Source organism: Serinus canaria, chromosome 24 (assembly GCF_022539315.1).
Source record: "Serinus canaria isolate serCan28SL12 chromosome 24, serCan2020, whole genome shotgun sequence".
Lineage (NCBI taxonomy): Eukaryota > Metazoa > Chordata > Aves > Passeriformes > Fringillidae > Serinus > Serinus canaria.
Window position 1 is genome coordinate 5,703,574 of NC_066337.1, and position 13,729 is coordinate 5,717,302.

The 13,729-nt window shown below is 54.9% G+C and overlaps 1 protein-coding gene across 1 annotated transcript; it reads left to right on the top strand.

Moving 5' to 3' along the window:
- Window positions 1–5,235: 5,235 nt before the first annotated feature.
- Window positions 5,236–10,305, top strand: POU2AF3 (POU class 2 homeobox associating factor 3). Its single transcript, XM_050983519.1, has 4 exons — window positions 5,236–5,597; window positions 7,162–7,237; window positions 8,594–8,820; window positions 9,428–10,305. Exons 1-4 carry the CDS (start codon window positions 5,538–5,540, stop codon window positions 9,743–9,745), a joined length of 681 nt encoding a protein of 226 aa, XP_050839476.1. The 5' UTR covers window positions 5,236–5,537; the 3' UTR covers window positions 9,746–10,305.
- Window positions 10,306–13,729: the final 3,424 nt, after the last annotated feature.

Sequence of the window (13,729 nt, forward strand, 5' to 3'; positions counted from 1 at the left end):
GCAGGATTTCCCTACCAGCAAGGATCAGGGGGCTTTTCCAGCCTAAATGGTCTGGGGGCTCTGCAGGGTGTGGGCACTGCCTTGCCTGCCGCCCTGTGCCCGAGGAAGCCACACCACCCCTGGCACCTGCAGGGCACCAAAAACCCCTCCCTGACACCCCTTTTACCCTGAATGAGCCCACAGCAGATCCTCACCCACCTGGTGGGCTGCTCGGGGGGCACCCAGGTGAGAATGGGACAGGTACCCAGCTTTGGGGAGATCCAGGTGGGCTGGCAGTGCCAATGGCACTGGTAGCCAGCCCAGGAGATATCCAGGTGGGCTGGCAGTGCCAATGGGACCGGTACCCAGCCCCGGGGACATCCAGGTGGGCTGGCAGTGCCCATGGCACCTATACCCAGCCCCAGGGGAACCCAGGTGGGCTGGCAGTGCCAATGGCACCGGTACCCAGCCCCAGGGGAACCCAGGTGGGCTGGCAGTGCCCATGGCACCTATACCCAGCCCCAGGGGAACCCAGGTGGGCTGGCAGTGCCAATGGCACCGGTACCCAGCCCCGGGGGAACCCAGGTGGGCTGGCAGTGCCAATGGCACCTATACCCAGCCCCGGGGGAACCCAGGTGGGCTGGCAGTGCCAGCAGGAGCGGTCGCCAGCCCCGTGGCCACTAGAGGTAGCTCTGCACCCACGAACACCGCCGTGCAGCCCTCCCAGAGCAGCGCACCCTGCTCTGTCCCCGGAGGGGTCACCCCCTTTGGCCCGGCTCGCCCCCGAGCCCGGCACCCCCAGCAGCAGCAGGAGGTTCTAGAACATTCCAGCCCCAGGGAATGGGAAGGGATGCGGCCCTTCAGTCCCTCCTTACCTTTCCTCCTCTAATCCCGGGGCATTTGAAGCCTTCCCAGCCCCTTCCACTCCCACAGCGGCAGCTGCGGAGCCTCCAGGGGTGGCCCTGCCCAGCCAGGCCTGTTCCCCACTCACCTCAGGTGTGTGCAGCTCTCCTGGCCCCACACCAGCCCTGCTGCCCCAAACCTGAGCCCAGTCTGAGCCTTTTCCACCCCACAGCTGATAGCACTGCTGGGCTGAGCCCCAGGGCTACCTGAGCTGCTCCTTCTGCCAGGCGAGCAGGGCCACCAGGCCAGGGGGGCTGTGCTGCCCTCAGGCCCTGGGGAGAAGCAGGGACAGGGTTTGGAGCTGTCTTTAAGGGGTTTGACCCACTCAGGCATTCCCTCCTAAGGCAGGCAGGGTTTCCTGGGGGTTTGAGCAGCAGGGACAGGGTTTGGAGCTGTCTTTGATGGGTTTGGCCCAAGCGTTCAGCAGGGATTCCTCAGCCTGGAAAGGCTCTGCAGCCCAGGAGCAGCCAGAGCTGCCCTTCCATCCTGCTTCAGCTCTCAGCTTGGGCTGGAAAATGTTGAATCAGGCACCTGTGGAGGTGGCACTGCTGGGCTGAGGCCATCTCAGCTGCTCCTTCTGCCAGGGGCTGAAGGTCAGGCCCTGAACCAGGCCAGGGGGGCTGTGCTGCCCTCAGGCCCTGGGGGAGAAGCAGGGACAGGGTTTGGAGCTGTCTTTAAGGGGTTTGACCCAGTCCTAAGCCAGGCAGGGTTTTCCTCAGCCTGGAAAGGCTCTGCAGCCCAGGAACAGCCAGAACTCTGCTGCCTCCTGGTTCCTGAGGGCACCCAGCAGGAGCTGGGCAGCCTGCAGGCTCTGCTCTCTGCTTACAGAGGTAAACAACCATCACCCCAGCTCCCTGCAGCCTACACCCACCCACAGCAGCTCCAGGAGGGAGCAGCCCCACTAAGGGAAGGGTTTCAGATCCCAAATTCCTCAGTGACACCCCCTCCCCTCCCTGCAGAGCACGTTCCTTTGTGCTCAGGGCAGGTGGGCTCCTCTCCCGGTGGGATGTGTCCCTATAAAGCTGTCCCAGGCAAGGCTTGGCCTACCAGGAGCTGCAGGGGCACATTTCAGAGCCAGGAATGGCCTCACTCCCCACAGAAATCAAGTGTTATTTGTTCAACTTAAAGGGAAAAAAAAAAAAGATTCGGCCGTGACGACAGCCAGCCTGAGCTGCTGGTAGATGATTAACAGCCTGGCCTGCTCTCTGCCTCACTCCTGCCCATGGCTCAGGCTGTGGTCCCCAGGAAAAAGCTTAAAGGCAGCCTAAAAACCCAGTTCCAGCAGTGCTAGAAGGGATGGCCATCCCCAAAGTCTGAGCCACACACTGAACCCCACACTGCAGCTCCCAGCACTGAGCCTTGTGAGGAAAAGGCTGATTTGTGCAGCACAGGAAAACAGCCTGAACTGGGGAAAGTGCAAATAAACTCCAGTGTGAGCCCAGCATCCAGGCAGAGGGAGGGAATGCTGTGGGCAGAAGTGGGGCTCAGCTAACTTCAGCCACCCAGGTGCCCAGGGCAGCCTCTTTGTTAGGCCACGCCTGCCCGCTGCCATTTTGGCCCCAAAACCTCAGAATTTAGCCCTAAAAAGTGAATAAATGTGCAAAAAGCAAGTCGGTCCCTTGCAGAGTGCTCAGTGCAGGTAGCAAATGAAATCTGAGAGGGCTGGAGCCCAGCCTGTGCATCTGAGGGGAAAACACTGAGCTGCTTTGGAGGCATCTGCTTCATTCAGGGAAAGATGGATAAAACCCTGCAAATGTCCCAAAAGCAAAGGGTGGGGAGGGTGAGCCCACCAAATCCTATTCCCCCAGACCCTCTGCTAGATGGGGATGTGCTCGGTTTCACAAAAAGATAGCCCATTTTGTGGAGCCTTTGAATATTCAAATTGAAAGTATCGCGCAATCATTGATTGTCAAATCATTGGTTTCTAGAGGTTTTAAATACTTGGCATTAGGAGAGAAAAACTCAAACTTATACCCGTAGGGATAAAACAATAATATTGTCGGGATCCACCTGCCATTGGCACCGGGCAGGCAGGTCCCTTCACCCCCAAATTTCAAGCCTGACTCCTCTTGCCCCCTTGGCCAGCTTGTGGGGCCGGGGCCGGGGCCACCTCTGCTGCTGCACCGGGCACCTGGCGAGGCGCTGCCCGCTCCGGCTCGGCATGTCCGGTAAGCCCCGCTCCGTGCCCCCGCCCGCCCCCGCGCCCCGCTTTGGGGCCGTTTCGGGGTTCGCCGGGGTCACTCCGCCAGCGAGGCGATGCCGCCTGCCAAGGCAGGAGGGAGCGGGGAGGGCGGGGAGGAGGGAGGGAGGAGGCACGGCAGGATCGGCTGCTGCCCGCCGGGTGCCAGCGCGGCCGGCTCGGCACGGGGCTCCGCGGGCACCGAGCCGGGCTTCTGCCGGGCTGGCTGCGCTGCAACCCCCGGCCGGGGGGGCACAGGGGACCCCGCATATCTGGGTGCCCTCCCCGCATCCCTTTGTGCCCACCCCACACGTCTGTGTGCCCTCTCTGCATCTGTGCCCTCCCCGCATCTCTTTGTGCCCACCCCGCACATCTGTGTGCCCTCTCTGCATCTGTGCCCACCCCGCACCCCTGGGTGCCCTCTCTGCAGCTGTGCCCACCCCGCATCTCTGTGTGCCCACCCTCCATCCCTTTGTGCCCACCCCGCATCCCTGTGTGCCCTCCCTGCCTCTCTGTGTGCCCACCCCGCATCCCTGGGTGCCCTCCCTGCCTCTCTGTGTGCCCACCCCGCATCCCTGTGTGCCCTCCCTGCCTCTCTGTGTGCCCACCCCGCATCCCTGGGTGCCCTCCCTGCCTCTCTGTGTGCCCACCCCGCATCCCTGTGTGCCCTCCCTGCCTCTCTCTGTGTGCCCACCCCGCATCCCTGTGTGCCCTCCCTGCATCTCTCTGTGCTCTCCCCTCACACTCCACCCCAGCCACGCTACCCCTAAATACCAGCCCCGCTCCCCGACCCCGAGTGCACTCCCCGTCCTTGTCACCCTACTCCCAGCCCAACCTCAGCAGCCTTTCCCTCGATGCCCAGCACCATCACTGTGCCCCTGGACCCCCAGCCCCATCCCCCTGCTCTCTGCACCCCAGAATCATCACTCTGCCCCTTGAGCCCCAATCCACCCTGGCCACCCTCCTCCCTGACCCCCAGTCCATCACTTTGCCCCTGCCTCCTAAATCCATCACCCTGCTTCTCGACCCCAACCCCACCCCAGCCTGTCCTTGTCACCCTGCTCCTGATTCCCCACCCTGTGCCCACCCTTGCCACCCTGCCCTTGCCCCCAGCCCCATCACTCTACTCCCTGCCCACCCTCACCATCCCACCCTTAGCCCTGCCACCTCAGGGCCCTCCCTGGCTGCAGGGAGCTCTGCTAACCGGCAAGTTCTCCTTAAATCCCACCCTTCCCTCCCCTCATTTTCCCCAGCTTTAGCTTGTTGAATAGACACAAAACACCAGAACACGAGCTGAATAATCCCCAGCTGAGCCCAGCTCAGTAAACCACCCTGAGGGCAGCCCTGTCACTCTCTGGAGGGCCCCAGGTGCCTGTCCCAGCTTGTTCTCCCCCAGAGCAGCCTGGGGGTGCTGGCAGGGCTGGCAGAGGTTCCAGCACAAGAGGACAGTGCCTGCAGTGCAGGATTCCCTGGCTGTGTGGGCAGAACCTGCAAGCCCAGCGTTGTTTCTGTGCCAGGATCTCCTGGCACCGTGCAGCTGCCTTGGAGAAGGTGTTCCGTGCCCAGAGGTGGCACTGGAAGGCGGGGTTTAGCCCTGGCACTGCTGCTCTCCTGCTGGGAGTTTATTTTTGCTGCCTCCTTCAGGGCTGTCTGCTCCCTGCTCTGGCATTTTTTGAGAGTAGAGACCAGTCTGGGAGTGTTTCCTTCTACTGTGTGATTTCAATTATAACACCAGCAGAAAGGACAGGAACGACTGCCAAGGAGCTGAGTGTTTTACCAAGAGTGCAACAAGTGAAAGTGGTTTTTCAGAAGAAATAAATTCTTCATCATTTCCTGTCCTAAAAATCCCTCATGAGGTAGTGACTGGTGAGTGCTGGCTAGTTTTGGCTGGATTAAACACACCCTAAATTCTTGTTTGAAATAAATAGGGGCTGTACATGAGCAGAATAAAGAGATAATCTAGGCTTTGCAAGAAAACAGTCATTTTATTGGTGTTTTGTTGAGCTCTCTGAATAACCACCCACACATTTCCATTGTTTTATTCCTGGGCTTCATCTGCCAGATGAAACGCTTCCCACATTTATTTTCAGGTCCTGAGAGAGGCAAATATGTCAGGAATTTAAATGAGTCCAACAGCAGCACCAGATGGAGCTGGGTATTGGGAAAGCTGGACGAGGGGCAGGGGAAGAAGGAGAGAGATAATAAACATGTGCTTTTTAAATATTATCAACAGCGAGATTTTCATGAGTGCCTGCTTGTCCCAAGCTGCAATAGCAGGTGTTAGAGAGGGCTGTGAGTGTGGCTACAAAGAGACACTAAAAAAATAGTCATGTTAAGTCTAAAACTGCTCTCCACGTAGAGCACACCTGAAAACTGCTGGATTTGCTGTTTGTTCTGAGATTCTCCCTCCTTGCAAAGTGTTTTTCCCCAAATTCTTCCAGGAAAGCCCAAGGTGTACCAAGGTGTGAGGGTGAAGATGACAGTCAAGGAGTTGCTGCAGCAGAGGAGAGCACGGCAGGCAGCTGCTGGTTCAGCAGTGAGTAAAAATGCTGTGGTGTTGGCTTGGTACCTTCTCTTTTAATGGTTTTTTTTGCCAGGACTGTAATCTCAGGACTAAAATCTGAGTGTAACAGGCTGGTGAGGATGGGGAAAAGGAACATTCAGTCAGAGTAGCTGCAGCAGTGACCTAAAGGAGTGAGGATCTGAGGAGTACAGGGAGAAAGCAGAGCTGCTGCTGCTCCAGAAAAGTCACTCCCTCCAGGATGGAAGCACACCTGGGCAACCCCATCCCTTCTGGAGGAGGGGCTGGAGCTCTATGTGCACACACACACCTGCACATTCCCTCTCATTCCCTCTTCCAGCCTCTGTAGGATTCCTCCAGCTCCAGCCACTCAGGGGATTTGCATAAAGAGCTTGGCAAATCATTATTTCTTCCTGGTTCATGACACTGCAGCTCTTGGAGCCTTTCAGATTTCAGCTTCTGCACTTTGTTGCAGCTGAGTGCACAAAAGTCAGCCTGAGATCCAGAGAGGGCAGAGAGCTCTGGGTGCAGAGAATTGTCAGGTTTTGGAAACGCTGGGTCACTGTTCCCCTGCAGCAGCAGCCTCTTCATCACAGCCAGGTGTCCCAGGGCTGCGTGGAACCGGTTTTCACTTCCCACCAGCACTTCACACAACCCCGGTGGTGCCCACACAGGAAAAAGTGAAAAGTGGCGGTGAGGGAAGTCACCTCTGTGACCTGCACAAGGTATGGCCCGCCCCAAAAGCCCCGAGGCTTTGGGCTGGCAGGATGTGCGCTGAGAAAAGCTCAACGCGGGGACTCCATCTCTGCCTTGTCACGTCTGCACCAGGGACAAAAGGCACCCTCAGCCCAGAAGAGTCACTGCTTCAGGAATTAAATGCACGGCATGTGCCAGGAAGTTGTTGCCAGGGAAATGAGCTGCTCACTCGAGGGCATCTTGAATAAAGGAGATGAAGTGGAGGGCTGTATGAATTAAATCTGAGGGGGAAACCCCACCAGTGCTTGCAGAGTAAAATCCTGGCCCCCAAGCAGCAAAACTCCCATTGCTTTTGGGGTGGATTTCTGCCTTCCAGCAGGTCAGGTTCCTAGAAGTGGTTGGTCTGTCTTGTTTCAGCTTCCAAAATTCCATAAAAAACGAGGCTGTCCCTTTTCAAGGAGCACGGCCAGAGCTGCTTCTCAAACAGCATCAATCCAGTGTGACGGGACACTTGCAGTGGTCTTTAGTTAATTACCCATTCCCAGCAATATCCATCCCTAGGAATTCCTTGGGATTCCCTCCACTGTGGAATTCATTCTCCTGGAAATTAAAACACGTCAGTTTCAGAGACGGCTCTGTAGAATCGGGAATGCAGCAGAAAGAGCCCCTCAGCCCGGAGCTGACCCAGGGGCTTCACCCCGGGTGGGTGCTGTGCCCAGCAGAAATCCTGTTATGCCCATTCATCTAATGTTCTGCCAGAGCCAGGGAGGCTTTCCCAGCCACGGCTAGGAGGGAAATAAAGTTTATTTCCAGAGTTTTCTCTGAAATCCAGACTCACCTCGCTCTGTGCCGCAGCTCCTCTTCTTCCCTTCTCCTTGCTCAGGTTCCTTGGGACAGCAGCAGCAGCAGCAGCAGCAGCAGCATCCAGTTTGCAGAGTCTGTGTCTCCGCCTCACCCAGGTTGGTACAAAGCCCATCCACACGGCCCTTCCCGCCCCATTCCCAATTTTCCCCACAGCCCCGAGCCTTCCCAGCCCGTGTTTGGGGCCGGCAGCACTCGGGGTGCGGCCAATCAGCCCCTGCAGGGAGCCCGCGGGATGCGGGTGAGGGGCTCAGAGCACACCGTGCTCTCCTTTCCGAGCTTGTCCTTCCCACCGCAGGGAATTCCATCCCCTCGGGAAGGGATGCTCATCCCCAGGGAACAGCATCACCTTCCCCAGGCTCTGAGGGTCAGAGTGCCCTGGAGCCCCTGGCTGGGTTCTGTTCTCTCCTCCCTCTCCTGCCAGCATCCACAGGAGTGAGAGAAATGCCAGATTTTCAACACCACCAAGAGTTACCTCCTCCTGCCTGTGCATATCCAAGGAAAAGGGGGAAGGGGTGAGGGGAGGGGCACTTTGGGCTCACAGATCCTTCAGTTATCCCCAGCCAGAGCACAGAGGAGAGGCTGGGCAGGTGTGAGAGCACACATTGCAGGGACAAGGAAATTGTTAAATCATCGATAGCTGGGAATCCATTTGCTTATGTTAATAAAGAAACGTGAGACACGCCAAAGCTGGCATGCCAAAGCCTTTTCAGGCTGGAAGGCCTCCATCAGTTTATGTATTTTGGGTGTTTCTCACTCCCCACAGCCAGCTAAGCACTGCCACCCTTGACCCTGCAATGTGCATTCCAGACCTGTGCCCTTCACGTGGACAGGGCTGAAACCATGTTTGAGCTTGGTGTGAAAAGATAATAATTCTGAAAAGCCAGATCTGCTGTCAGCTTTCCAGGAACTCACCCTTGGGCCAGCAGCACTACGTGGTCACAGTGCCTCAGCAGCCCTGCCTTGCTCCATTTCTTCTGCTCCTGTCTGGCTGTTTGGAGGATAAAAAAGCAAATTATCCTCCTGTTATCCCCTTTTTCCTGCAGGTGTAGCTACCCCAGGTCTGGAGATGAGGCAGAGGCACATCTGGGAAGCACAAATCACTGCCTGGCACCTTCTGGGGCTGCAGACAGGGCACAGAAGGGAGGCCAGAGGGTCAGAGTCTGAGGGAGTGTCCAGCTGGATCCCTGCCCAAAATGCCTGGGGGCAGAAGAGTTTCCAGCAGTTAAAGAGCTTTATAGCTGAGGGGGCCGCCTTCCCTGAGTTATTCACATGCTTTTGAGCATCTCCCTCGTGGGAGTTTCTGCTTTCCTACAAAATCCACCTTGCCCATGAGAGGCCTGTTTAATGTCTAAATTCACAAGGTTACTGAGCCTGGGAGAGCACTGAAACCTGCCCTTGGAGAAGACAGACACGGATTCATTTGCTGCTGTCTGCTTTCCTTTCTCTCCTAGAGCCTTTTGAAGCAGAAGCCATCCCTCCTGTGCCCAGCTGCTGCCCCTCCTGGCAGTTTTCCAGCTGCCTGTCCTGTGAGGAAAGCCCTGGATACCTGGAGCAGCTGATAGATTCCTGCCTGCAGTCGGATGCACCCTCTGAGCCAGCCTTCAGTGCCTTCCAGCCATCCCCACACTACACCCCAGACACCTTCCAGCCACTCCAGCTCTGCTTCAACCAGGGCCTGGTGAGCTTTGGGACCCAGGGGAGCAGCCAGAGGTGTCCCCAGGGGCAGAGGGAGTCACCTGCTGGGGCAGAGCAGCAGCAGTGTGGGAATCTGGCTGCTTTCAGGAGCCTGGGGTGCTCATGGGCTCTGAGTGCTTTCCCATGGGGAGCCCCAGATAAACTGGGAGAGGCTGCAGGATGGGGAATGTCCCTTCTAGAGGTCCTGTAGATTTTGTGCAAACAGCAGCACACCGCTCCCACTGGCACAAACGCCTTGGGTTTGCACCCTCCAGACTCCCTGGCAGATTGTCTATCCCTATGACACTCTGCCTTTGGGTTTGCACTCAGGCCTCCTGAGGATTGTCTCCCGACACATCTGCCTTGGGTGCACTCCAGGATTGTCTGTCCCTACTGACACATCTGCCTTTGGGTTTGCACCTCCAGGACCTCCCTGGGCAGGATTGTCTGTCCCTACTGACACATCTGCCTTTGGGTTTGCACCTCCAGGACCTCCCTGGGCAGCCAGATGAGAAAGGCAACAGCACAGGAATTCTGGCTGCTGGCCACATTCCCCTGAAATCTCATGTTCTCCCCCTTTTTTCCCTTTTTCTCTCTCTCTCAATATCCAGGCTGCCAGCTCTCCCAGCTCAGCCGACCTGCCCAGCCCGTGGAGCTCCAGCTGCTCTCCCCCCCAGCTCTCTCCCCTCACCCCGCTGACCCCCAGCCCACCCTACAGCTGCCCCATGGAGGAGTGGCCCTGCCACCCGCCGTGTCCCTTGCCCAGCCCCGTGTGCTGCTGCCCGGCCTGTGGCTCGCAGGGCAGGGACAGCAGGGGCCTGCAGTGCTGCCCCTGCCCCAGCACGGACTGCCTGGAGCTGCTGCCACCCCTGGCCCTGGCCGAGGACTTCTTCAGGAGGGACAGGAGCTGTGACATTTGCTACAGCTAATGGGGGCTGTGGTTTCACACATCCACTCTATCCAAATCAGATTAAATTGCCCATGAACTATGCAAAGTTGTGCTGCCTAACACAGCCCAGTTTATTCTTCACTACTCACCCTTTTTTACACGATGCTGTCACTACATTGGGGGGTTTTGTTGGTGGTCTGGTGGGGTTTTTTTCCCTGTTTTTTTTTCATTGTTGCTGTTTTTTAAAATAAATCTGAAGCTGCCTTATCCAAACACTTGTTCTTAAACCAGCTCTTTTTGATACAAATAAATCATTTGGTGTAAATGCTGAAGCCTGGTCATTTTTCATGTGCTAAAGGTCAATGCTTTTCTCTTCTGCTGCTGACCCTGCCCTCACAGAGGTGAGGATGAGCTTTTGAGCAGCCTATTCAGTGACACAAAAGCTCTCACTCACCCTTCCAGCAGATGAAAGGTCCATATTTAATCCAGCACCCAGCTTTTCCCAGAGAACGCTGTGCCTCACCCAGCTCTGAGCTGGATCTGCAGCTCAGGCTGTCCTGGTGACCTTTCCCAGTGGTTCTGGCAGAAAAGGAAAGCTGCTGTTTGCCACGCCAGGGTTTAGCCCTCAGAGGTAAAATCCAGAGCCAAACTTCTCTGGCTGCTGCTCAGCACCAGCTCCCCTGGGGAGGCAGAGGCTCAGGGAGAGGCTGATGTTACTCAGCAGCTCTTGGTCAGGTTTGGGCTGGTGATAAAAGGTTTTCAGCATAATCAGCTGAACAGGAACTAAATGATTTTTTTTAAGTAGATCATAGGAAAATTGTAATACCTGAGGATTTCCTGCTTCTTGCATAAACCCAGAGCTTCCCAACATTTTGTCTTGCCTCCTCTTGGTGAGGCAAACTGGAAAGAAAGACAGAAAGACAGAAAGAAAGACAGAAGCACGAAGAAAGACACAGAAAGAAAGACAGAAAGAAAGACAGAAGACCAAGAGACAGAAGAAAGACAGCAGAAGAAGCAGAAGCAAGAAAGAAACGAAAGACAGAAGAGAAAGACAGAAAACGAAAGACAGAACGAAAGACAGAAGAGACAGAAAGAAGACAGAAAGAAAAGAAAGAAAAGAAAGAAGCATCTCTCCATATTGAATTCTACCAAAAAAGAGAAAATAACTACACCTGTGAAGAGAAATATGATTTCCATCCATTTGCTCACCTCATCCAGACACTTCCACGCTGCACTGAAAACCTTTCCAGTTCCTTTACCTTATGTAAGGTACTGGGTTTTTTTTTACCCAAACATGTTCTAAAAATATTCAAGTAATATCTCCCCTTCTCTCCTGATTAACCTCAGCATTGGCCCAAGTGATGAATTCATGAGGTCACAGCAAAAAAAAAAAATCTATATATAATTATTATTGTGATATAAATTCTAGAGAGCTGTAACTTTGCAGCAGTTAAAGGTGTGATCACCCCTGTGCAGGAACACCCCAGCAAGTGTCATTTCAGCAGTGCTGGCAGCTGCTTCAGCCCCTGAGTGATCTTTTGGGGCACTGAAGGGCTGAAATTCTGCCCCAGAGCTCACTCAGTGCCAGCTACTCCTGCCTGCTGCCTCAGGAGCAGGCACACCTGAGCCATACCTCAGAACCCCTTATCAGCAACAAGAAAAAGCCAGAAAATAAGGCTGAGGCAAGAAACTGGAGGCTTCTAGAGGAAATGGGGTGCCCACATCCTCCCCATGGCTTGGCCAGGTTGGCCTGAGCTTAGCAGAGCCAGGGAGACGCTCTCAGGGAGTGAAAGGGCACCATGAAATGATAAATAATTATCATTTACAGCAGCAGCCTCAGTGTGCACAGCAAGGAGGGCGAGTGCTGGAGCCTGACAAGGTCTCTGACCTCCAGCTGAGGTGGGGGTGCCATTCTGACAGGTCACAGATTGCACTCCTATCACTCTCTGTGGAGTGGATCCTCCCCAGGACTGCTCTGGGCAAGGGCTGTGCTTGTGCCCACTGCTGGGCACAGCCAGGTATCAGCACCAGCACCAAAACCAGCCTCAATCCCCTCCTGATCCTTGGATGATGGCTGATCCAGGTAAAAACCCCTCCTCAGTGAGGACACCGAGGCATTTCCAGCAAAACATTCCTACACACCCAAACCTCCCAGCTGTGCCAGCTTCCACCACATCAGCAGCACCACTTCCATCCCCTGCAGCTCTTCCTCTGTCCCTGCTGCTCCTTCTCCAGGGGTTGTGCAATCCCACCTGTGCCAGACTGGAAACAGTTTGAGATGCTGTCCCCACCTCGCTGCCAACAGCCCCAGGGACACACTCAGGACAAGTAGAAGCTTGCTGGCTGTTGACACAAGGCCTTGTTGACACAAGAAAGGGGAAAAACACAACAGAGGAGCCATTCAAAGGTTGATTGTGCGATTTCTGGCTGTGAGAAATGTATTATTTCCCTCCTTTATCCCTCCCAAAAGTAAAAAGGAGTTAAAGGAAGCACCTAAACCAGAGCTGGCTCTGCTGAAAGCCTGGCATTTCATCATCCCTGCCAGGTGAAGCCTTGACTGCTCTATAAACACAAACCCAGGGATCATCTCGTGCTTACAAAGCCATGAATAACTCCAGAAGTCACCCACAGTTAAAGAGAAAAGAAAAGGTTCTTATTTTCAGCTCCTCTACCTGAGAATTTGATCTAAAAGCTTCTCTTGCCAACCGACTGACAGCTTTTCTATGGTGCCACTTCAGAACGTTTGTTGGGTGATAAGGAGCCTTTGTTATTAGCAACTTATCCAAAGCCACAGGTAGGAAGAGATAAACTGTGCAAATAAAGGGCTATCACCCACTGCCAGCAAGGCTGAGCTTTGAGAAGTCACATTTCCCCTGAAAGAGCAATAGAAAATTGAGGGGTGAGCTGTGAACTGCTTACATCAGCGAGAGAAGTAGAGGAGACACTCAGGTTTGAGATTGAACAGTGATTATCGTCACAGCCAGGCCAGGAACTGGGAAAGGGAAAGGGGAAATGGTGTTACCCAGAGGGGGAAGCAGCAGCTTCCAGCAGTCTGGTGGCTCCAGTCCAGAGGAGCAGCTTGTGGATTGTGGCTGCTTTCAGAGCAGGCCTGTGCTGGCTGAGCTTTGGGGAGCTGAGCATGGAAAGGAGGAATCCTGGGGTTGCAAACCTCATCCATCAGCTCCCAGCTGCCAGGGGGATGCTTTAATTCCTCCCCTGAAAGGATATTTTCCCTGATAATCTGCAGATGGTGGTGATTCCAGACTCCCACTGACACTGCTTTGCATGAAACACCCAAGAGATGACACAATAAGGAGAAAAGCCACTCGAGGAAAGAAAGCTCCTGTATTTTTTCATCCTGCCAAAGGACTTCAGTCACCTCACAGACATTTCAAGGTGGCAAAAAGCTTTTTAAGTTTTCACCTGCCAGGTGCTGCTCACAGTTTGACAGTTCTGCTGCTGCAGCTTCCAGAAATTGATATTTTATCCATCATTTTGCCTTGGCACACAGTACTGCCCCCCTGATTCACTTCTCACTCCGTTCAGGGCTCCTTGTAACATCCTTCCAAGTGAGACAGCACTGGTTCTTGCTGGCCTGTGCTCAGATACATGAAAATTTATGCAAACACATGCAAATCCACGTCTGCTTCTCTGTCAGCAGAGTGCAGGTACGTGTAGTGAGAGGCAATGGCCCAACAGCAGAGAGGAGGGCTGGAAAATCGAGATATCTGCATTTCTTAAGAGCTTTTGTTCCTGTCACTTGTTCAAACACTCCAGGCCTGCCAGTGCCTCGGGAAATCCCAGTAAGGCCACAGCCAGTGGGTGCTCAAGGAAGTGGCTGCAGTGATTTTAGAGCTCTGCCCTTCATCTCTCTGCTCAGGAGAGCAGCACCTGTGCACAGCGAGGAGCCAGCAAAATCCAAAATCCAAAATCCAAAATCCAAAATCCAAAATCCAGCTGAGAGTGAGCCCTGGCACAGGCCAGCCTCTGCCCAAACCCAGCCTTGCAGAGCCACTGATTGCAC

What these genes read in the sequence shown, in the direction of transcription:
- POU2AF3 (XM_050983519.1), top strand. Translation starts at nt 5,538, where the DNA reads ATGACAGTCAAGGAGTTGCTGCAGCAGAGGAGAGCACGGCAGGCAGCT. An exon ending in TGTGTCTCCGCCTCACCCAG is followed by an intron (nt 7,238 to 8,593) that starts GTTGGTACAAAG and finishes TTTCTCTCCTAG; the next exon opens with AGCCTTTTGAAGCAGAAGCC. An exon ending in TCTGCTTCAACCAGGGCCTG is followed by an intron (nt 8,821 to 9,427) that starts GTGAGCTTTGGG and finishes CTCAATATCCAG; the next exon opens with GCTGCCAGCTCTCCCAGCTC.